Raw genomic sequence first — 24,701 nt, 5'->3', positions numbered from 1 at the left:
TATATGTATATCGCCAAATCAGTGCCCCCCCTCTCTGTTTTAACCCTGTTTCTGTAGTGCAGTGTAGGGGAGAGCATGGGAGCCTTCCCCTCAGCCTTTCTGTGAGGGAAAATGGCGCTGTGTGCTGAGGAGAATAGGCCCCGCCCCCTTTTCGGCGGGCTTCTTCTCCGGAGATTGTGAAGTCTGGCAGGGGTTAAATACATCCATATAGCCTCAAGGGCTATATGTGATGTATTTTTCGCCATACAGGTATTCTACATTGCTGCCAGGGCGCCCCCCCCGCGCCCTGCACCCTCCGTGATCGCTGTGTGAAGTGTGCTGACAGACAATGGCGCACAGCTGCAGTGCTGTGCGCTACCTGAGGAAGACTGAAAAGTCTTCTGCCGCCTGGTTCCGGACCTCTTCAATCTTCAGCATCTGCAAGGGGGTCGGCGGCGCGGCTCCGGGACGAACCCCAGGGCGAGACCTGTGTTCCGACTCCCTCTGAAGCTAATGGTGTCCAGTAGCCTAAGAATCCAATCCATCCTGCACGCAGGTGAGTTGAAATTCTCTCCCCTAAGTCCCTCAATGCAGTGAGCCTGTTGCCAGCAGGACTCACTGAAAATAAAGAACCTAAAAACTTTTTCTAAGCAACTCTTTAAGAGAGCCACCTAGATTGCACCCTGCTCGGACGGGCACAAAAACCTAACTGAGGCTTGGAGGAGGGTCATGGGGGGAGGAGCCAGTACACACCATGTGATCCTAAAAGCTTGCTTTTGTGCCCTGTCTCCTGCGGAGCCGCTATTCCCCATGGTCCTGACGGAGTCCCCAGCATCCACTAGGACGTTAGAGAAATTGCAATTGCCTCACAATTTCTGCTTCATCGTAGAAATTAGTGAAGCCTCATGCTGCCGCAGGAGGCCCGCCGCATTCTCCTCAATCACGGCGGCTGCATCTGATGTCACAAAGCCACCATGATCATGCCCATTTGTCCGCCTCTGCCCTCCGTTCGTGCCACACTGCCCCCACACTGATCCGTCTCCTCCCTGGAAACAGAGCATTCCCCGCCACCCCAGTGACTGCCTCTGCCTGACAGGCAATCGCATTTTCTGTGGCCTATCCACAGAAAACGCGGGTGGATGCGCCCGCAACTTTTACTGAATAATTCCGTTTGGATCACACACTGCGATCCAACCTGAATTAGGCCCAGAGTCACCATCTTACAGGCAGCCGGTGAAGGGAGCAGAGAATGGGTGTTATGTGGCAGGAACGGGCTGGTTAGGTAACAGTCTGGCTGCTGCATTCTGTACAAGCTACAACCGGTGCGATTCTTTTGCTAGGTGACCCAGGTAGAGGACATTGCAGTAGTCTATGCGTGATAATACAAGTGCATGTATGACTGTAGGTAGATCTTCTGAGGGAAATAAATGCTGGAGTCTGGCTATGTTCCTCAGATGAGGATCTGATTGTGGCTGATACCTGATGTCTAAGTGTCACTCCACCATCCAGGACACCAATATTCCGCACAGGATCAGCATTTTGTAACTCTGAACCCCCAAGCGTAAGTCTGGTTTACGAAGCTGACCTGTATCCCTGCCCTTTGATGGTGAGCTTCTACCATAAGAACCTGTTTCACCAGGACTGAGTCACAGCCAACTGGCATCACCCACACCTGGAGCTCAGCTAGACATTTAGGATTGGTACTGGGTTTTCAGTACGCGGAGCAAAAGACAGATCTGCATAGCAGTGGTAGATGATGGCATGACATCTGATTATTATACCCAGTGGTAGCATGTATATTGAAAAAAGCACAGGAGGTAGGATAAGAACCTTGAAGAACATCGCATGGCAATGATAAGTATACTCCAGAAGATTAAAATGGCTTCTCACCTGTGTGTCTTCTCTGGTGTGTAACAAGTTGTGATTTCTGTGTAAAACATTTCCCACACTCAGCACATGGAAATGGCTTCTCACCTGTGTGATTTCTGTGATGTATAACAAGAGCTGATTTGTCTGCAAAACCTTTCCCACACTCAAAGCATGGAAATGGCTTCTCACCTGTGTGACTTCTCTGATGTATAACAAGTTGTGATTTCCGTGCAAAACATTTCCCACACTCAGGACATGGAAATGGCCTCTCACCTGTGTGACTTCGCTGATGTCTAACAAGTTGTGATTGCCGGGTAAAACATTTCCCACACTCAGAGCAAGAAATTGGCTTCTCACCTGTGTGACTTCGGTTATGACTAACAAGATCTGATTTCTGTGCAAAACATTTCCCACACTCAGCACATGGAAATGGCTTCTCACCTGTGTGATTTCTGTGATGTATAACAAGAGCTGATTTGTCTGCAAAACCTTTCCCACACTCAAAGCATAGAAATGGATTCTCACCTGTGTGACTTCGCTGATGTCTAACAAGATGTGATTTTTGTGTAAAACATTTCCCACACTCAGAGCAAGAAAATGGCTTCTCACCTGTGTGACGTCTCTGATGTTTAATAAGATATGATTTATGTGCAAAACATTTCCCACACTCAGAACATGGAAATGGCTTCTCATCTGTGTGACTTCGCTGATGTTTAACAAGTTGTGATTTCCGTGTAAAACATTTCCCACACTCAGAGCAAGTAATTGGATTCTCACCTGTGTGACTTCTCTGATGTCTAACAAGTTGTGATTTCTGAGTATAACATTTTGCGCACTCAGAGCAAGAAAATGGCTTCTCACCTGTGTGATTTCTCTGATGAAAAACAAGATCTGATTTGTGTGCAAAACATTTCCAACACTCAGAACATGGAAATGGCTTCTCACCTGTGTGACTTCTCTGATGTATAACAAGTTGTGATTTCCGTGCAAAACATTTCCCACACTCAGGACATGGAAATGGCCTCTCACCTGTGTGACTTCGCTGATGTCTAACAAGTTGTGATTGCCGGGTAAAACATTTCCCACACTCAGAGCAAGAAATTGGCTTCTCACCTGTGTGACTTCGGTTATGACTAACAAGATCTGATTTCTGTGCAAAACATTTCCCACACTCAGCACATGGAAATGGCTTCTCACCTGTGTGATTTCTGTGATGTATAACAAGAGCTGATTTGTCTGCAAAACCTTTCCCACACTCAAAGCATGGAAATGGATTCTCACCTGTGTGACTTCGCTGATGTCTAACAAGATGTGATTTTTGTGTAAAACATTTCCCACACTCAGAGCAAGAAAATGGCTTCTCACCTGTGTGACTTCTCTGATGTTTAATAAGATATGATTTATGTGCAAAACATTTCCCACACTCAGAACATGGAAATGGCTTCTCATCTGTGTGACTTCGCTGATGTTTAACAAGTTGTGATTTCCGTGTAAAACATTTCCCACACTCAGAGCAAGTAATTGGATTCTCACCTGTGTGACTTCTCTGATGTCTAACAAGTTGTGATTTCTGAGTATAACATTTTGCGCACTCAGAGCAAGAAAATGGCTTCTCACCTGTGTGATTTCTCTGATGAAAAACAAGATCTGATTTGTGTGCAAAACATTTCCAACACTCAGAACATGGAAATGGCTTCTCACCTGTGTGACTTCTCTGATGTATAACAAGTTGTGATTTCCGTGCAAAACATTTCCCACACTCAGGACATGGAAATGGCCTCTCACCTGTGTGACTTCGCTGATGTCTAACAAGTTGTGATTGCCGGGTAAAACATTTCCCACACTCAGAGCAAGAAATTGGCTTCTCACCTGTGTGACTTCGGTTATGACTAACAAGATCTGATTTCTGTGCAAAACATTTCCCACACTCAGGACATAGAAATGGCTTCTCACCTGTGTGACTTCGCTGATGTATAACAAGTTGTGATTTCCATACAAAACATTTCCCACACTCAGAACATGGAAATAGATTCTCACCTGTGTGACTTCTCTGATGTGTAACAAGTTGTGATTTCCGGGTAAAACATTTCCCGCACTCAGAGCACGAAAATGGCTTCTCACCTGTGTGTCTTCTCAGATGTGTAACAAGAGCTGATTTGTATGTAAAACATTTCCCACACTCAGAACATATCAGTGGCCTCTCACCTGCCTTAGCTGGATGATGGGTAATAAGCTTTGTGTTCTGTGTAAAACATTTGGCATCTATAGAACAGGGAAACACTGTATCTACTGTCAGAGCTGTAACAGATGCTCCAACATTAGAGTGATCAGGAGAACATTTCCCATGATCAGAGGGATCAGCTGATAGAGCTGGATGTATAATTGGGGTAATGGGGTTATCTCCTGGAGAATCCTGTCTGCTGTCATTATCTTTTATTTCACAATCCGGGGATAACATTAGATGTCCTTCTGAGATATTCCTGCTTGTGTGTCCATCTGCTGGAAATAAAACACATTGTGGAAATGTGAAATTTTCAGTAACAATATTAATATTGTAAACATTAGAAGACGACTGTCTGGGACACTTAATTGTAAATGTGTGTGTATAATAAAATATCTTTTAATGAAGGCTTTATAATAATGTCTCCTAACGTTACTCCTGGAAGCATTGGTAAGGTAGCATTCCTTTAAGCGTGTGCTCATACGCTGGTAAGCCTGTACATGTGTTACTCACCCTTATATAAGGTATATTGCTACAGTAGAGTAGGTGTGGAACAAGGTATTTTACATGCAATACACCATATAATACACTGCAATCATCATCGTCTGCTAGGTTAAAATCCACTCTTACACCCCCATCATCAGTGTCTTACCTCTATATTCACAATAGTAATAAGGATGATGTGTGTACAGTAAGTATGATACAGAGAATTACATATCAGAATCTATACAGCTGCCGCCATACTTCTGCGTCTCATACATGTGCTACTGGCAGCAGTGAACATCTGAGTCAGAGTGCAGGGAAGACAGCAGAGTTTAATGAGAGAGACTGGATCCGCCTTTGCAGGGATGTAACACACCGGTCACCCCTGTTAGTATATAAAATAATAAATAAGAGGGGCATGGTCCATCCAGACGTGCTTTCTGGAGCTCTCATTACTAAGTGATTTTCTTATCTACCCTACCTGATAGCTCTGTGCCGCTGCTGGGACCAAGACCCAATCTATTGAGTCTCCTACTGCAATAAAGCCGCTCACTCCGGGCACCGTTCACTGCTGCAGCCAAGTGACGCAGCTGAAGCCACGGGCTGTATTCTGGGGCTAAGTGTGCCCAGTCTTTCCTGCATGCTCCGGAGACCTGACTTGGAGGTGCTTTTGCCTCAGGTGGGAGCACTGGCTCTTCCGCTACTGCTGGGGACAGAACAGGCTGCACACAGTCACCGGAGCCCGGCAGTGATATTGGAAAGTGAGGTGATGATCAAGCACTCTTGCTCCATTGCCCTTTCTCCGAATTCCACTAGCCGATCTGCTAAGGTATCCATGTCACCTCCCCCCCCATCCCCAGGACGTTGGACCTCCAGTCCTGCTAGGTATGAAACATGGCTGCTGCTAGTAGAGAGGGTGGGGACACCTCCCAGCTCACAAGTGCCGCCCTCATGACACTTCTGGACTCGTTGAAAGGGATATCCACACCCATCTCCTGATACACGATCTACCAATCGTCCTTAGACATTCCGCTGAAGTCTACCATCTTGTGCGTTCTCCTGCGCTGCAGTTAATCCTCTCCTAACTCGGCTTCTCCAATCAGGTGACCGAAAAGCCACCTAGGATTATCCCACCGCTATGCCACATGTACGAAAGCCCTCACCCTGCCTTGCGCCCCCGCCTCAGTCACAGAATGTATGTTTAGGTCACACGGGATCTGGCCAATTATGGGAATTCCCACTTACTGTCAGTAACCGCCCATTACTGACTCCACCCACTGCGCTGAATGCACCCTGGACAGCCGGAAAACGGAACTATGTTTGGCATAGCTCTGCAGATCACAAGATGAAGCGGTCGTCTTGAGGAAGATGTATATTCACCCAGTCTTAAAAGAGACTTGTCACGATCCGGGTATCTGGACGCCATTACTTACCCATCAGATGCCTCCTAAGGCTGGCTCAGCGCTCCAGGACCGGATCCCATCTGTTATCCTGATGTCCACATTCCTGCCTCCTCTCCTGTTTCTCTGAGACGCTGTCACAGTAGCGCCATATTACATCTGGCATGGCGTCTCCCGCGGCCTCTGCCGTCGTCCCTGAGTTTCTGCATGCAGAGTGTCAGAGTGGCGATTACGTCAGCCGCGGCCTCCGCTGTGTCCGCGTGGTTTAGATGTGCACTTATCAGCCTGGCATCTCCTGTCTCCGGTGGCCGGCGCCGCCATTACTGTTTTCATTACCACATGGATTACAAACCAAACTTCCCTCCAAGTGTCTGCATGGGCGCAGCCATCTTGGATTCTGTCAGCTGATCATTTCCACCAATCTGCTGTCTGTATTGTTAATCTGCATAATTGCCTAGCCAATCCCTTCCTTGCTGCAGGTATAAATATGCTGTGCCTGAGCAAGGAAGGCGTCAGTGCTTTGGTTGTCAAACCTAGTTCCAGTTTGTCTCTCTCCTGTGATTGTTTTCCAGGTTCCAGCTCCTGCCTCAATCCTTCCACTACAGAGACCCGCACCAGCATTCCATCTGCGGTGTAGCCTGACTCTTCCATCCATTTGGACTCATTATTCCAGCCACAGATCCACCTGCTTACAGCTTCCAACTTCCAGCAGAGGTCTGATCTTCTTAAAGTGCCGGTACCCTTTTCTGCAGATTACCATTCACCATTGATATTATTATTTCACCGCTCTCAAGTTCTACATATCATTCCATATTTCATCGCTCTCAAGTTACATTTATTATTTAACTGGTTCCAGCCAGTATTCACTCCGTGTCAACATCAGTCTGGTTCCAGCCAGTATCCACAGCAGCCGTTTTACCCACAGCAGCCCAGCTTTTCCTGGAACACCAGCTGGTACTATCCTGGGCTATTTCCATTGCTACAGTTGGACCTGGTAAGGACTTTACATCTAGAAGATTATTACAACTGTCTCATACTACCAGAGCCCTGTGGTCCCTACCACCCTGTAGTACCCAGGAACTGTATTATTGCCCTGCTGACTTTTATGTTTTCTTATTTGCTGCTGTGTTACGGAGTTTGTCATAATAAACATCATTGATTTTTATCCTGGTTGTCGTGGTCACACCTTCGGGCAGTTCTTCTCCATGTTACTTACATGTCTAGGGGTCTGATACAATCTCCCAGGTTCCGTTACATCTCAGCCCCTACAACTGAGGTTGCCTCCCGTCATCTCAGGCCCTCAGTTGTGACAAGACTCTTCCCTATTGCTAGGGACAACAGCAATACAGCAAGATGTTTACAGCGAAGTGAAAATGGTATAATACCTCTGGAAGCTCACAGGCCTCCTCTTTTTATCTTACTCCAATACACATACCACAGGGGGTAAGACCACCGTGCTGTTCTCAACCAATCATTGTTTATCCATGTGATGTGCCTTGGCCACATGCACAGCTATCATTGTCCTCTATGGATGGTGGGGAGTAGTTACTCTCCTTTGACTGTCCCATCCTGGAGGGTTGGTATCCGCCTTGGTGACGCTCAGTCTAGGCTGGGGGAAGTTTTCCCATCTAAACTACTTCCAGGAATCTGCCCGGGTACCCAGCTCACCATCTCCAGCCTAAACTTGGGCTCCAGAGATGGGCAGCCTAGATCCCCGGTCAGGGATTCCTGCCAACAAAGAGTGATCCCTATGGAGCTCCAGAAAACCACTCAGTTTGTTTTAAAGCTGAGCTGCTTCTCTCTCACCCCATGATACTTCCATGTAGGAGGCTAGAGAGGAAGTTATTCCATTTTGGGGGGGAAAGTACTGAGGGAATCCAACAGCCTGCACAGTAATGGATTCCCCCCTCCTGGGAAACACAACCAAGTGCATTTCACCTTAAATACAATTCAAATACACTATACACATTGTTGCTTAAATACACTGAGCCTGAAGCTTATTGGATTCATTTTCTTGGGGCACTAGCACCAAAGTGACTAAATGAACAGAATCCTTTAAATATTTTTTTGTGATTTTTTTTCTGGTTCGGGGATTCAAGTCTGTTGGGGTCATCTTCCATGGTACACCCATTGTTCCAGCCCAATGCGTATATATTTTTTCGCATAGTTGTATATGTTTGTATTTGTATGTTGTGTTTCTCTTGTTTATTAATTTATGTTTTTATGTATAATTTACACCTTATGTTTGAGTGGCAGTGTGGAGCTGCTTATGCCAGTTCAGCCTTCGCAACATGATTTACTACATATAGGTGGTCATTCAGAGTTGTTCGCTAGCTGCATTCGTTCGATGTGCAGCAATGAGGAGAAAAAAAAGGCAGTTCTGCGCAAACGTATGCGGCGCAATGCGAACGCGTGACGTACTATTACAACGAACGATGTCGTTTCAAATAGGGTCTAGCGAAGCTTTTAAGTCGCACTGCTGGCCGCAGAGTGATAGACAGGAAGAGGGCGTTTTTGGGTGTCAACTGACCGTATTCAGGGAGTGTTTGAAAAAACGCAGGCGTGCCAGGAAAAACGCAGGCGTGGCTAGGCAAATGCAGGGCGTGTTTGTGACGTCAAAATTGGAACTGAACAGTCTGAAGTGATCGCAAGCGCTGAGTAAGTTTTGAGCTACTCTAAAACTGCACAAAAAAAATAAGAATTTACTTACCGATAATTCTATTTCTCGTAGTCCGTAGTGGATGCTGGGGACTCCGTAAGGACCATGGGGAATAGCAGCTCCGCAGGAGACTGGGCACATCTAAAGAAAGCTTTAGTACTACCTGGTGTGCACTGGCTCCTCCCCCTATGACCCTCCTCCAAGCCTCAGTTAGGATACTGTGCCCGGACGAGCGTACACAATAAGGAAGGATTTTGAATCCCGGGTAAGACTCATACCAGCCACACCAATCACACCGTACAACTTGTGATCTGAACCCAGTTAACAGCATGATAACAGAGGAGCCTCTAGAAAAGATGGCTCACTACAGCAATAACCCGAATTTTTTTGGTAACAATAACTATGTACCAGTATTGCAGACAATCCGCACTTGGGATGGGCGCCCAGCATCCACTACGGCCTACGAGAAATAGAATTATCGGTAAGTAAATTCTTATTTTCTCTAACGTCCTAAGTGGATGCTGGGGACTCCGTAAGGACCATGGGGATTATACCAAAGCTCCCAAACGGGCGGGAGAGTGCGGATGACTCTGCAGCACCAATTGAGAGAACTCCAGGTCCTCCTCAGCCAGGGTATCAATTTTGTAGAATTTTACAAACGTATTTGCTCCTGACCAAGTAGCTGCTCTGCAAAGTTGTAAAGCCGAGACCCCTCGGGCAGCCGCCCAAGATGAGCCCACCTTCCTTGTGGAGTGGGCATTTACAGATTTTCGGCTGTGGCAGGCCTGCCACAGAATGTGCAAGCTGAATTGTACTACAAATCCAACGAGCAATAGTCTGCTTAGAAGCAGGAGCACCCAGCTTGTTGGGTGCATACAGGATAAACAGCGAGTCAGATTTCCTGACTCCAACCGTCCTGGAAACATATTTTTCAGGGCCCTGACAACGTCTAGCAACTTGGAGTCCTCCAAGTCCTTAGTAGCCGCAGGCACCAGAATAGGTTGGTTCAGGTGAACGCTGAAACCACCTTAGAGAGAAAATGAGGACAAGTCCTCAATTCCGCCCTGTCCGAATGGAAAATCAGGTAAGGGCTTTTATAGGACAAAGCCGCCAACTCTGACACACGCCTGGCCGAGGCCAGGGCCAATAGCATGACCACATTCCATGTGAGATATTTTAACTCCACAGATTTAAGTGGTTCAAACCAATGTGACTTTTGGAACCCAAAACTACATTGAGATCCCAAAGTGCCACTGGAGGCACAAAAGGAGGCTGTATATGCAGTACCCCCTTTACAAACGTCTGAACTTCAGGGACTGAAGCTAGTTCTTTTTGGAAGAAAATGGACAGATCCGAAATTTGAACCTTAATGGACCCCAATTTCAGGCCCATAAGCACTCCTGTTTGCAGGAAATGTAGGAATCGACCCAGTTGAATTTCCTCCGTCGGGCCTTGCTGGCCTCGCACCACGCAACATATTTTCGCCAAATGCGGTGATAATGTTTTGCGGTTACATCCTTCCTGGCTTTGATCAGGATAGGGATGACTTCATCCGGAATGCCTTTTTCCTTCAGAATCCGGCGTTCAACCGCCATGCCGTCAAACAAAGCCGCGGTAAGTCTTGGAACAGACAGGGTCCTTGCTGGAGCAGGTCCCTTCTTAGAGGTAGAGGCCACGGATCCTCCGTGAGCATCACTTGAAGTTCCGGTTACCAAGTCCTTCTTGGCCAATCCGGAGCCACGAGAATAGTTCTTACTCCTCTCCGTCTTATAATTCTCAGTACCTTGGGTATGAGAGGCAGAGGAGGGAACACATACACTGACTGGTACACCCACGGTGTTACCAGAGCGTCCACAGCTATTGCCTGAGGGTCCCTTGACCTGGCGCAATACCTATCCAGTTTTTTGTTGAGGCGGGACGCCATCATGTCCACCTTTGGTTTTTCCCAACGGTTTACAATCATGTGGAAGACTTCTGGGTGAAGTCCCCACTCTCCCGGGTGGAAGTCGTGCCTGCTGAGGAAGTCTGCTTCCCAGTTGTCCACTCCCGGAATGAATACTGCTGACAGTGCTATCACATGATTTTCCGCCCAGCGAAGAATCCTTGCAGCTTCTGCCATTGCCCCCTGCTTCTTGTGCCACCCTGTCTGATTACGTGGGTGACTGCCGTGATGTTATCCGACTGGATCAACACTGGCTGACCTTGAAGCAGAGGTCTTGCTAAGCTTAGAGCATTGTAAATGGCCCTTAGCTTCAGGATATTTATGTGAAGTGATGTCTCCAGGCTTGCCCATAAGCCCTGGAAATTCCTTCCCTGTGTGACTGCTCCCCAGCCTCGCAGGCTGGCATCCGTGGTCACCAGGACCCAGTCCTGAATGCCGAATCTGCGGCCCTCTAAAAGATGAGCACTCTGCAACCACCACAGGAGGGATACCCTTGTCCTTGGTGACAGGGTTATCCGCTGATGCATCTGAAGATGCGACCCGGACCATTTGTCCAGCAGGTCCCACTGGAAAGTTCTTGCGTGGAATCTGCCGAATGGGATTGCTTCGTAGGAAGCCACCATTTTACCCAGAACCCTTGTGCATTGATGCACTGAGACTTGGCTCGGTTTTAGGAGGTTCCTGACTAGCTCGGATAACTCCCTGGCTTTCTCCTCCGGGAGAAACACCTTTTTCTGGACTGTGTCCAGGATCATCCCTAGGAACAGAAAACGAGTCGTCGGAACCAGCTGCGATTTTGGCATATTGAGAATCCAATCGTGCTGCCGCAACACTACCTGAGATAGTGCTACACCGACCTCCAACTGTTCCCAGGATCTTACCCTTATCAGGGAATCGTCCAAGTAAGGGATAACTAAAATTCCCTTCCTTCGAAGGAATATCATAATTTCGGCCATTACATTGGTAAAGACCTGGGGTGCCGTGGACCATACATGCGGCAGCGTCTGAACTGATAGTGACAGTTCTGTACCATAAACCTGATGTACCCTTGGTAAGAAGGGTAAAATTTGACATGAAGGTAAGCATCCTTGATGTCCCGAGACATCATGTAGTCCCCTTCTTCCAGGTTCGCAATCACTGCTCTGAGTGACTCAATCTTGAATTTGAACCTCTGTATGTAAGTGTTCAAAGATTTTAGATTTAGAATCGGTCTCACGAGCCGTCCGGCTTCGGTACCACAACAGTGTGGAATAATACCCCGTTCCCTGTTGCAGGAGGGATACCTTGATTATCACCTGCTGGGAATACAGCTTGTGAATGGCTTCCAAAACTGTCTCCGTGTCAGAAGGAGACATCGGTAAAGCCGACTTTAAGAAACGGCGAGGGGGAGACGTCTCGCATTCTAATTTGTACCCCTGAGATATCACCTGAAGGATCCAGGGGTCTACTTGCGAGTGAGCCCACTGCGCGCTGAAATTCATTGAGACGGGCCCCCCACCGTGCCTGATTCTGCTTGTAAAGCCCCAGCGTCATACTGAGGGCTTGGCAGAGGCGGGAGAGGATTTCTGTTCCTGGGAACTGGCTGATTTCTGCAGCCTTTTTCCTCTCCCTCTGTCACGGGGCAGAAATGAGGAACCTTTTGCCCCTTGTCTACGAAAAGACTGCGCCTGATAATACGGCGTCTTCTCATGTTGAGAGGCGACCTGGGGTACAAACGTGGATTTCCCAGCTGTTGCCGTGGCCACCAGGTCTGAAAGAGCGACCCCAAATAACTCCTCCCCTTAATAAGGCAATACTTCCAAATGCCGTTTTGGAATATGCATCACCTGACCACTGACGTGTCCATAACCCTCTACTGGTAGAAATGGACAACGCACTTAGACTTGATGCCAGTCGGCAAATATTCCGCTGTGCATCACGCATATATAGAAATGCATCTTTTAAATGCTCTATAGGCAAAAATATACTGTCCCTATCTAGGGTATCAATATTTTCAGTCAGGGAATCCGACCATGCCAACCCAGCACTGCACATCCAGGCTGAGGCTATTGCTGGTCGCAGTATAACACCAGTATGTGTGTAAATACATTTTAGGATACCCTCCTGCTTTCTATCAGCAGGATCCTTAAGGGCGGCCATCTCAGGAGAGGGTAGAGCCCTTACAAGCGTGTGAGCGCTTTATCCCCCCTAGGGGGTGTTTCCCAACGCACCCTAACCTCTGGCGGGAAAGGATATAATGCCAATAACATTTTAGAAATTATCAGTTGTTATCGGGGGAAAACCACGCATCATCACACACCTCATTTAATTTCTCAGATTCAGGAAAACTACAGGTAGTTTTTCCTCACCGAACATAATACCCCTTTTTGGTAGTACTCGTATTATCAGAAATGTGTAAAACATTTTTCATTGCCTCAATCATGTAACGTGTGGCCCTACTGGAAGTCACATTTGTCTCTTCACCGTCGCCATGGAGTCAGTATCCGTGTCGGCGTATATATATGACATCTGAGGTAACGGGCGCTTTAGAGCCCCTGACGGCCTATGAGACGTCTGGACAGGCACAAGCTGAGTAGCCGGCTGTCTCATGTCAACCACTGTCTTTTATACAGAGCTGACACTGTCACGTAATTCCTTCCAACAGTTCATCCACTCAGGTGTCGACCCCCTAGGGGGTGACATCACTATTCCAGGCAATCTGCTCCGTCTCCACATCATTTTTCTCCTCATACATGTCGACACAAACGTACCGACACACAGCACACACACAGGGAATGCTCTGATAGAGGACAGGACCCCACTAGCCCTTTGGGGAGACAGAGGGAGAGTTTGCCAGCACACACCAGTGCGCTATATATATACAGGGATAACCTTATATAAGTGTTTTTCCCCTTATAGATGCTGTATCATTAATACTGCGCTTAATTAGTGCCCCCCTCTCTTTTTTAACCCTTTCTGTAGTGTAGTGACTGCAGGGGAGAGCCAGGGAGCTTCCCTCCAACGGAGCTGTGAGGGAAAATGGCGCCAGTGTGCTGAGGAGATAGGCTCCGCCCCTTTTTCGCTGACTTTTCTCCTGCTTTTTTATGGATTCTGGCAGGGGTTAAAATTCATCCATATAGCCCTGGGGGCTATATGTGATGTATTTTCGCCAGCCAAGGTGTTTTTATTGCTGCTCAGGGCGCCCCCCCCTAGCGCCCTGCACCCTCAGTGACCGGAGTGTGAAGTGTGCTGAGAGCAATGGCGCACAGCTGCAGTGCTGTGCGCTACCTTGTTGAAGACAGGATGTCTTCTGCCGCCGATTTTCCGGACCTCTTCTTGCTTCTGGCTCTGTAAGGGGGCCGGCGACGCGGCTCTGGGACCGGACTCCATGGCTGGGCCTGTGTTCGGTCCCTCTGGAGCTAATGGTGTCCAGTAGCCTAAGAAGCCCAATCCACTCTGCACGCAGGTGAGTTCGCTTCTTCTCCCCTTAGTCCCTCGATGCAGTGATCCTGTTGCCAGCAGGTCTCACTGAAAATAAAAAACCTAAACTAAAACTTTCACTAAGAAGCTCAGGAGAGCCCCTAGTGTGCACCCTTCTCGTTCGGGCACAGAGATCTAACTGAGGCTTGGAGGAGGGTCATAGGGGGAGGAGCCAGTGCACACCAGGTAGTCCTAAAGCTTTCTTTAGATGTGCCCAGTCTCCTGCGGAGCTGCTATTCCCCATGGTCCTTACGGAGTCCCCAGCATCCACTTAGGACGTTAGAGAAAACAACTTTGCAGCCGCTCTGTGATCCCTTCGTTCGCACTTCTGCAAAGATAAAATACACTCCCAGTGGGAGGCGGCATAGCGTTTGCATCGCTGCTAAGAACTGCTAGCGAGCGACCAACTCGGAATGACCACCCTAAAGCGGTTTCTGGTTAAATTAGTATATTATATGGTCTTAAAGTAAAATATCTAAATATGGCTCCCAGTGTGGGTGTAAAATGTAAATATCGCTGTGTGGGTATATATGTCCCAACCTGCATGATTATCATGTCTGCATTGTGCGGGTCACGTCTACACCACTTCCGCCTTGTGCTTTCCACAGCGGGACCAGCTGACCGGAAATGACACGCATTGGCGGAAGTGGGTGCGTTCCAGCTACAGCAGCGTGCGTTCCACCTGTGGATCACAGCCTCTTTTCAAAAACGTGTGGGTCCCCGAGGACGCGCTCCGCTGCAGCCAATTCCTGGCTCTCAAATGACTGCACTTCCTGCCTGTAAAGCCTAGGAGCGGGTGGCTGAACTTGGGTGGTGGCCTCCCCCCAGCAGTGCCTAACCCCACCTTACCCACAGCCTAAACCTAACCCCCCTTACCCCCAAGCCTAACCCTAACCTCCCCCCAGCAGTGCCTAAACCTAACCCCCTTACCCACAGCCTAACCCTAACCTCCCCCCAGCAGTGCCTAACCCCCCCCCTTACCCACAGCCTAACCCTAACCTCCCCCCAGCAGTGCCTAACCCCCCCCCTTACCCACAGCCTAACCCTAACCTCCCCCCAGCAGTGCCTAAACCTAACCTCCCTTACCCACAGCCTAACCCTAACCTCCCCCCAGCAGTGCCTAACCCCCCCCTTACCCACAGCCTAACCCTAACCTCCCCCCAGCAGTGCCTAACCCCCCCTTACCCACAGCCTAACCCTAACCTCCCCCCAGCAGTGCCTAACCCTAACCTCCCTTACCCACAACCTAACCTCCCCCCAGCAGTGCCTAACCCCCCCTTACCCACAGCCTAACCCTAACCACCCCCCAGCAGTGCCTAACCCCCCCCCCCCTTACCCACAGCCTAACCCTAACCTCCCCCCAGCAGTGCCTAAACCTAACCTCCCTTACCCACAGCCTAACCTTAACCTCCCCCCAGCAGTGCCTAAACCTATCCCCCCTTACCCACAGCCTAACCCTAACCTCCCCCCAGCAGTGCCTAAACCTAACCCCCCTTACCCACAGCCTAACCCTAATCTCCCCCAGCACTGCCGACACCTAACCCTCCCACTCACAGCCTAACCCTAACCTCCCTTACCCACAGCCTAAACCTAACCCCCCTTACCCACAGCCTAACCCTAACCTCCCCCCAGCAGTGCCAAAACCAAACCCTTACCCACAGCCTAACCCTAACCTCCCCCCAGCAGTGCCTAACCCTAACCTCCCTTACCCACAACCTAACCTCCCCCCAGCAGTGCCTAACACTACCCCCCCTTACCCACAGCCTAACCCTAACCCCCCTTACCCACAGCCTAAACCTAACCCCCCTTACCCACAGCCTAACCCTAACCACCCTTACCCTTACCCACAGCCTAACCCTAACCACCCTTACCCACAGCCTAACCCTAACCCCCCTTACCCACAGCCTAACCCTAACCCCCCTTACCCACAGCCTAACCCTAACCCCCCTTACCCACAGCCTAACCCTAACCCCCCTTACCCACAGCCTAACCCTAACCCCCCTTACCCACAGCCTAACCCTAACCCCCCTTACCCACAGCCTAACCCTAACCACCCTTACCCACAGCCTAACCCTAACCCCCCTTACCCACAGCCTAACCCTAACCACCCTTACCCACAGCCTAACCCTAACCCCCCTTACCCACAGCCTAACCCTAACCACCCTTACCCACAGCCTAACCCTAACCCCCCTTACCCACAGCCTAACCCTAACCACCCTTACCCACAGCCTAACCCTAACCCCCCTTACCCACAGCCTAACCCTAACCACCCTTACCCACAGCCTAACCCTAACCCCCCTTACCCACAGCCTAACCCTAACCCCCCTTACCCACAGCCTAACCCTAACCACCCTTACCCACAGCCTTTTCAGGACACTATAGTGTGTATAATAGCGTCTCTCCCCCTTATTTACACCCCTGTACCAGTTTCCTGTGTATCCTGAGTGTCTGCAGGAGCTGTGTGTCCTTGCTGCTGTAGCTGTAAGCAGAGGAAGGCGCCAAAACGCCACTGGTCCCGCTCTAAGGAAGCTCCGCCCCCTGTAATGGTGCCGGTGCTATACATTTATTTATACTGGCAAATGTCTCCTAACAGGTGTAAAACGTAACATGACTGCCTGTTTCCACCACCGCTGCCAGTGTACACAGGGGGGCTACAGCGGATCCCTCCGTACAGCGTCCGTATGCCGCTCCTGTGATCGCGCTGCAGCAAGAGCCGGGGGACCTCCCTAGCGTGGCCCCCGGTTTGTACTCACCACTCTTCTCACCTCCCGGCATTGTTAGGGGTGTGCGACGTGCTGCGATTGCATTTGCTAATGCACAATGCCCTGCGGTACCAACAACCTCTCAGTACGGTGGTCCTGCAGCGGGGAAGCAGCTCTGACGCCTGAAGAGACCGGTAACCGCCCCCACTCCCCCAAATCCCTCAGTATACTGTTATACTGTTGCCCAAACAGTATACCGACAATAACAACGTTTAAAATAAACGGAGGAAAAATTCTCTGGAGCACCAGAGTGGCATCCTCTCCTGAGGGCACACTGTTCTAAACTGGCTGCAGGAGGGGGCATAGAGGGGAGGAAGAAAGCACACCCAGTGGAAGAAATCTAAAGTACACCGGCTCCTTTGGACCCCATCTATACCCCATCGTACAAAGTCCCCAATATCCCTTGTGGATGTTAGAGAAAATAGGATTTTAATACCTACCGGTAAATCCTTTTCTCTTAGTCCGTAGAGGATGCTGGGGTCATCATAGAACCATGGGGTATAGACGGGATCCGCAGGAGACATGGGCACTTCAAGACTTTGAAAGGGTGTGAACTGGCTCCTCCCTCTATGCCCCTCCTCCAGACTCCAGTTATAGGAACTGTGCCCAGGGAGACGGACATTTCGAGGAAAGGAATTATTGTTAAACTAAGGCGAGATTCTTACCAGCTCACACCTCAAGAATGCCGCAGAACGTGGCATTCAACAGAACACAAGCCAACGGCATGAATAATTGCAGCAACATGCTGACAATAACGTAACACAACATTTGTGTAACCACAACTAATATCTGCAGATAAGGTACGCACTGGGACGGGCGCCCTGCATCCTCTACGGACTAAGAGAAAAGGATTTACCGGTAGGTATTAAAATCCTATTTTCTCATACGTAACACACAGTGACATGATGTGAGGGGGAGAGCAGGAGTATAATAGGGGCTGATGTCTCCTGATGTACGAGATACACCAGAGAGTGTGGGGAGGAGACTGGTCAGATCTCTGGGCTGGTAACACACAGTGACATGATGTGAGGGGAGAGCAGGAGTATAATAGGGGCTGATGTCTCCTGATGTACGAGATACACCAGAGAGTGTGGGGAGGAGACTGGTCAGATCTCTGGGCTGGTAACACACAGTGACATGATATGAGGAGGAGAGCAGGAGTATAATAGAGGCTGATGGCTCCCGACTCCAAATGAGATTTATGGTAAGAACTTACCGTTGTTAAAGCTCTTTCTGCGAGGTACACTGGGCTCAACAGGGAATTACATTGGGGTGCAGAATAGGATCTTGATCCGAGGCACCAACAGGCTCAAATCTTTGACCTTATTCCCAGAAAGCATAGCGCCGCCTGCTCTATAACCAGTCCAATGCAGTAGCAAGGAAAAGAGACAACTGTTAGTAGACACACACACACACACACACACACACACACACACACACACACACACCACATTCTCATGACAGGAGAAAGTGTCAGCGGCTAATGCCATACCAACCCAAAAAAGCTAAGTGCATCAGGGTGGGTGCCCTGTGGAGCCCAGTGTACCTCGCAGAAAGAGATTTAACAACTAGTTCTTACCATAAATCTCATTTTCTGCTGCGGGGTATACAGGGAATGACATTGGGGATGTCCTAAAGCAGTTCCTTATGGGAGGGGACGCACTGTAGCGGGCACAAGAACCCGGCGTCCAAAGGAAGCATCCTGGCCTCGGAGGCGGAAGTATCAGAGGCATAGAACCTTATGAACGTGTTCACTGAGGACCATGTAGCCGCCTTGCACAATTGTTCAAGGGTCGCACAACGGCGGGCCACCCAAGAAGGTCCAACCGACCGAGTAGAAAGGTCCTTTATGGTAGCAAGAGCTGGAAGGCCAGCCTGTACATAAGCATGTGCAATCACCATTCTAATCCATCTGGCCAGGGTCTGCTTGTGAGCAGGCCAGCCACGTTTGAGAAAAAGAAACAGAACAAAGAGAGAATCCGACTTCCTGACGGGAGCTGTCCTCTTCACATAGATACAGTGAGCCCATACCACATCCAAAGAACTCTCAAGTCAGGAGAGGCAAAGGCCGGAACCACGATCTCCTGATTAAGGTGGAAAGAGGACACCACCTTCAGTAAATACCCGGGACGTGTTCTAAGAACCGCCCGATCACGGTGAAAAATCAGATAAGGTAACCTACAAGATAAGGCACCCAAATCCGACACCTGTCTAGCAGAGACAATAGCCAGCAGAAACAATACCTTAAGGGAAAGCCACTTAAGGTCTGCAGATTCAAGAGGCTCAAACAGAGACCCTTGCAACGCCTCCAGAGCCACCGACAGGTCCCAAAGAGCCACAGGCGGGACATAAGGAGGTTGAATCCGCAACACACCCTGAGTGAACGCATGCACATCAGGTAAGGTCGCAATTTTTCTCTGGAACCAAACCGACAAGGCAGAAATATGAACATTGATGGAGGCCAGACGAAGGCCCAAGTCCAGGTCCTGTTGTAGAGGGGCCAAAAGTTTGGCCGTACTAAACTTGTAAGCGTCATAATTGTTAGATGCACACCTAGCAAAGTAAAAATTCCAGACCCTATGGTAAATCCGAGCAGAGGTCGGTTTCCGGGCCTTCAACATGGTTTGAATGACCGCCTCAGAAAATCCTTTGGCCTTCAAGACGGAAGCTTCAAGAGCCACGCCGTCAAAGCCAATCGGGCTAAATCCTAATATACACAGGGGCCCTGAACGAGGAAATCTGGACACTGCGGAAGTAGAAGGGGATTCTCTATCGAGAGACCCTGAAGGTCTGAGAACCAATGCCATCTGGGCCACGCTGGAGCGATCAGAAGCAGGATTCCTCCTTCTTTCTTGAACTTCCTTATTACTCTGGGCAGGAGTGACACCGGAGGGAACATGCATGGCAGCCGAAAGTTCCATGAAATTGCCAGTGCGTCCACGAACGCTGCTTGAGGATCCCTTGTCCTTGCTCTGAAGACCAGAACCTTGTGATTGTGTCCAGATGCATACGGGTCCACATCTGGAAGGCCCCACTTGTCCACAAGGAGTTGAAACACTTCTGGATGGAGGCTCCACTCTCTGGCATGTACGTCCTGACGAATGAGAAAGTCCGCTTCCCAGTTTAGGACCCCCGGAATGAACACTGCCGATATGGCTGACAGATGACGTTCCACCCACTGAACAATCCGTGATACTTCCCTCAATGCCATGTGGCTTTGAGTGCCGCCTTGATGATTGATGTACGCCACCATGGTGGCGTTGTCCAACTGTACTTGAACAGGTCTGTTCTGTATTAAATGAGGGCCAAGTTCAATGAGTTGAACACCGCCCGCAATTCCAGAATGTTTATCAGGAGAAGAGACGACTCCTTGATCCACCAACCCTGAAGGGAGTGTTGTTCCAACACAGCACCCCAACCTCTCAGACTGGCATCCGTCGTCAGGAGGACCCAGCTGAAGATCCAGAAGGGACGAACCCTGCTAAATCGTTGGTCCTGAAGCAACCAGCTCAGTGACAGATGGACCTCCGGAGACAAGGAAATCATTTGAGACCTGATCCGGTGAGGCAAGTCGTCCCACTTGGTAAGAATTAGCTTCTGCAGAGGGCAGGAATGGAATTGAGCATACTCCACCATGTTGAAAGCAGACACCATGAGACCTAGCACTTGCATTGCCGAATGTATCGACACTTGCGGACAAGATAGGAAGCATTGAATCCTGACTTTCTTCTGAGATAAAAACAACTGCTGGTTGTGAGTGTCCAACAACGCCCACAGGCAGGAGCAGATTGGGAACAAAAAGCATCCCTGGAAAAAATAAGAATTTACTCACCGGTAATTCTATTTCTCGTAGTCCGTAGTGGATGCTGGAAAAGAACCATGGGGAATAGCGGCTCCGCAGGAGACTGGGCACAGATAAGAAAGCTTTAGGACTCCCTGGTGTGCACTGGCTCCTCCCCCTATGAACCTCCTCCAGACCTCAGTTAGGATACTGTGCCCGGAAGAGCTGACACGATTAAGGAAGGATTTTGAATCACGGGTAAGACTCATACCGGCCACACCAATCACACCGTACAACTTGTGATATTAAACCCAGTTAACAGTATGATAACAAGTGGAGCCTCTGAACAGATGGCTCTCAACAATAACCCGATTAGTTAACAATAACTAATGTACAAGTATTGCAGCAATCCGCACTTGGGATGGGCGCCCAGCATCCACTACGGACTACGAGAAATAGAATTGCCGGTGAGTAAATTCTTATTTTCTCTGACGTCCTAGTGGATGCCGGGAACTCCGTAAGGACCATGGGGATTATACCAAAGCTCCCAAATGGGCGGGAGAGTGCGGATGACTCTGCAGCACCGAATGAGCAAACTCAAGGTCCTCCTCAGCCAGGGTATCAAATTTGTAAAATTTTGCAAAAGTATTAGACCCTGACCAAGTAGCCACTCGGCAAAGTTGTAAAGCCGAGACCACTCGGGCAGCCGCCCAAGATGAGCCCACCTTCCTTGTGGAATGGGCTTTCACTGATTTAGGATGCGGCAGTCCCGCCGCAGAATGTGCAAACTGAATTGTGCTACAAATCCAGCGAGCAATCGTCTTCTTAGAAGCAGGAGCACCCAGCTTGTTGGGTGCGTACAGGATAAATAGCGAGTCAGTTTTCCTGACTCTAGCCGTCCTGGAAACATAAATTTTGAGGGCCCTGACAACGTCCAGTAACTTGGAAGCCGCAGGCACCACAATAGGTTGGTTCAAGTGAAAAGCTGATACCACCTTCGGGAGAAACTGGGGACGAGTCCTCAATTCTGCCCTATCCATATGGAAGATCAGACAAGGGCTTTTACAAGACAAAGCCGCCAATTCTGACACACGCCTGGCCGAAGCCAGTGCCAACAACATGACCACTTTCCACGTGAGATATTTCAGATCCACCGTTTTAAGTGGCTCAAACCAATGTGATTTCAGGAACCCCAAGACCACATTGAGATCCCAAGGTGCCACTGGGGGCACAAAAGGGGGCTGAATATGCAGCACTCCATTGACAAATGTCTGAACTTCAGGCAATGAAGCCAGTTCTTTCTGGAAGAAAATCGACAGAGCCGAAATCTGGACCTTAATGGACCCCAATTTGAGGCCCATAGTCACTCCTGCTTGCAGGAAATGCAGAAATCGACCCAGTTGAAATTCCTCCATTGGGGCCTTCCTGGCCTCACACCACGCAACATATTTTCGTAAAATGCAGTGATAATGTTGTGCGGTTACATCCTTCCTGGCCTTGATCAGGGTAGGGATGACTTCCTCCGGAATACCTTTTTCCTTCAGGATCCGGTGTTCAACCGCCATGCCGTCAAACGCAGCCACGGTAAGTCTTGGAACAGGCAGGGTCCCTGCTGGAGCAGGTCCCGCCTTAGCGGTAGAGGCCATGGGTCCTCTGTGAGCATCTCTTGAAGTTCCGGGTGTGAGGATACGGATTCTCAGATCACTCAGGTAAACAGTTTAGTAAAGTGGCAAATGCCCTTTATTGTAAATATACACACACAGTACACAAAACAGTAACTATTACCTGCCAGGATGGTATCTTACTTACTAAGCCCCCACAGTAGTTTAGAATTACAGATGTGTGAGGGAGTATCTGTATAGCAGAGCCAACAAGTCTGCACTCCCAGGAAAAGCTTGTCATCCAGTGTCCACAATGCATTCAGACACAATCCTCACTCAGCACACTGGCAGCCTCGTCCTCAGTGCATGTCCAGTAGCCTTTTTGAAACGAGAGGATAACAACAATACTTCTAGGCCTCAGCACACTGGAAGCGCTATCCTACCAGTAGCTTTCAGAAGCCATACACCTTATTCCTCTCAGGTCAAGAACTCCACTCTCTCTGACCTTCTGTCCAGAACTCACCCTCACCAGAAGAGCTCACTCTTGTTATTCCCTCCCCTGTCTATTCATCAGACAAACTGGTCAGTCAGGAGGTCACAGAGGAGACGAGGTGTCTGGGCTCCTGTACACAATGGGGTGTATGTGATCAGATTACCTGCAGTCTCTATACAGAACCTGTTTACTACTGAACCTACTCATCCTAATCACATCTGATTGTACAGCTAGGGGATTTACATTACAATGAATTGTTTACCATGTTAAATAACACTCTGGCATAGACTTATTCCTGTTAATAATGACACACATTGAACACAGTATAACCAAATAAACCGCATAGTCCAAATATAACTGTACAATATAATAACACAACACAATACAATACAATCATATATATATATATATATATATCTTCATATGCATTCTGTACAAAACATCAGGCTAGAGATATTATTCCCTGATAAACACAAACGCATACAGTATAACAGAGGGATGATGTTTCACAATAATATGTGATGTCCATTTCTATTGGGAATCCAGGCAGCATGCTGTATAGGTGAGTTCTGTCCTGTCTCTTTACACTAACGCGCTGAATCCAGAAACAGGCTGGCAAAAAGTACTCCTCAAGAGCCAGCTGGGCTGCGTCTGTTACATACCTCCCCTACTTTTTCCAGCCGCTGCAATTCAGTGACGAGTAACCCATTTGGGATGGGCAGATATCACATCTGGACCGCCTGGGTCAAACAGGTGTGGGCTTACATTTCCATCTGGCGGTGGAGGGTCTGGGCTCAGCAGTTCACAGTTTTTAAGTCCCCCTCCAGTATCCCAGGCACTGTGTTTAAACAGCCTGATTGGTGGTGGGTATCCTTGATCATCAGAGGTGCTTCCTTCGCCACCCTCCTTTTTGGATGACAACACTCCCTTTATCATTGGTGCATCAGAGAGGAGAGTGAGCTGCATCAACAAAATCTGGTGTCTGGGGTCCTCACTCTCCCTCCCCAACACTATATTCCCTGGGAAGTCCACCTCCATCACCTCTGGTGCATCTGTACAGTGGCTTGCCTCCACCTCCCCCATTTTGAGTGATGTTACTCCCTCTACTTCTGAGGTATCACAGGGTAGCACAATCTGCATCACCAGCCTTGCATCAGGAAACCTGGCAGGGATAGTCAGTGGCTGGGGCCCTTCTTCTGCACTTAACCACTGGGATGAATTTGGCTGCAGGGGAGCAGTGAGTATCTGTAATTCTTCTCCACGTGCTCCCCCCTCAAAAGCCTCTACCCCCTCCCTTGGGTCTGAAATGTCTTCTACGCCCTCAATTGATAATTTCTGGGCCTCCCGTAGCATAGCAAACTGGACAGCTGGTTCAGGTGCCACTGGCAGACTAGACCTCACCTGCAGCGGTGAGTCCTCGGCCCTTATCAGCTCCTTGGTGCCCTTGACACCAACATCTTCTTGGAACTGGCATTCATTCACCATTTCTTCATTTTCCACCTCTGAAAAGGGAAAGCTGGGTAGCAGCACCTCTGCTTGGTCTGTAGTTATATCAAGCAGATCCTCCCTCTGGGTCTTGTCCTCTGTGTGTGGGGTATCGAGCCCTCCCACCACAGGCACCTTAGCTGACTGGTTAGTCCTTTGTAAAGGAATGCTATAACTCAGCTGTTCCTCAGATATTTCTTGCATAGAATAGCAAAGGGTAGCATTCACTGCACTTACCCGCACAGTATGGTCCAGACTCCATGTACGCCTTTCTGGGGATAACTGCCTCCTGGAGTGATCCAACACACCTTGCTCTCTGGTCTGTTCATGCCACCTTAGAGTGGATTCCATCAGCCGACTGCTCGAGTTCTCCATCCTCTGACCCAGTCGCTGGTTTGGCAAATCTCCTCTGTATGAAACTTCAGGTGCCAGGTTGCGTCGCTGACAACTTCTCAGGGGCACATCCTGATGGGACAGGGCAGTCTGTAGAATGGTGGCTGCTGGTGCAAGAGTCCGCACTGTAGGACTGTCTTCTGGTAATCCCAGCACCTCCTTTATTACCCGCAT

At 49.1% G+C, this 24,701-nt stretch overlaps 1 protein-coding gene across 1 annotated transcript; it reads right to left on the bottom strand.

The window, feature by feature from the left end:
* Positions 1–1,579: 1,579 nt before the first annotated feature.
* LOC134984544 (zinc finger protein 271-like) lies at positions 1,580–24,701 on the bottom strand. Its single transcript, XM_063950104.1, has 3 exons — positions 24,051–24,701; positions 4,829–4,853; positions 1,580–4,011 (listed from the first exon to the last, which is right to left on the bottom strand). The coding sequence occupies exons 1-3, from the start codon at positions 24,699–24,701 to the stop codon at positions 1,853–1,855; spliced, it is 2,835 nt and encodes a 944-aa protein (XP_063806174.1). The 3' UTR covers positions 1,580–1,852.

The sequence above is a fragment of the Pseudophryne corroboree genome (assembly GCF_028390025.1).
Source record: "Pseudophryne corroboree isolate aPseCor3 chromosome 3 unlocalized genomic scaffold, aPseCor3.hap2 SUPER_3_unloc_60, whole genome shotgun sequence".
NCBI classification, from domain to species: Eukaryota; Metazoa; Chordata; class Amphibia; order Anura; family Myobatrachidae; genus Pseudophryne; species Pseudophryne corroboree.
Note: the sequence above shows the minus strand (reverse complement) of the source record. Positions and strands in the feature narration are given on the sequence as shown.

Coding starts and splice junctions, on each gene's coding strand:
- LOC134984544 (XM_063950104.1), bottom strand. CDS start 24,701: ATGCGGGTAATAAAGGAGGTGCTGGGATTACCAGAAGACAGTCCTACA. Junction 4,854..24,050: donor CCGAGGACTCACCGCTGCAG/GTGAGGTCTAGT, acceptor ACTCTGACTCAG/ATGTTCACTGCTGCCAGTAG. Junction 4,012..4,828: donor CACTGCTGCCAGTAGCACAT/GTATGAGACGCA, acceptor GGAAATGTTTTA/CATACAAATCAGCTCTTGTT.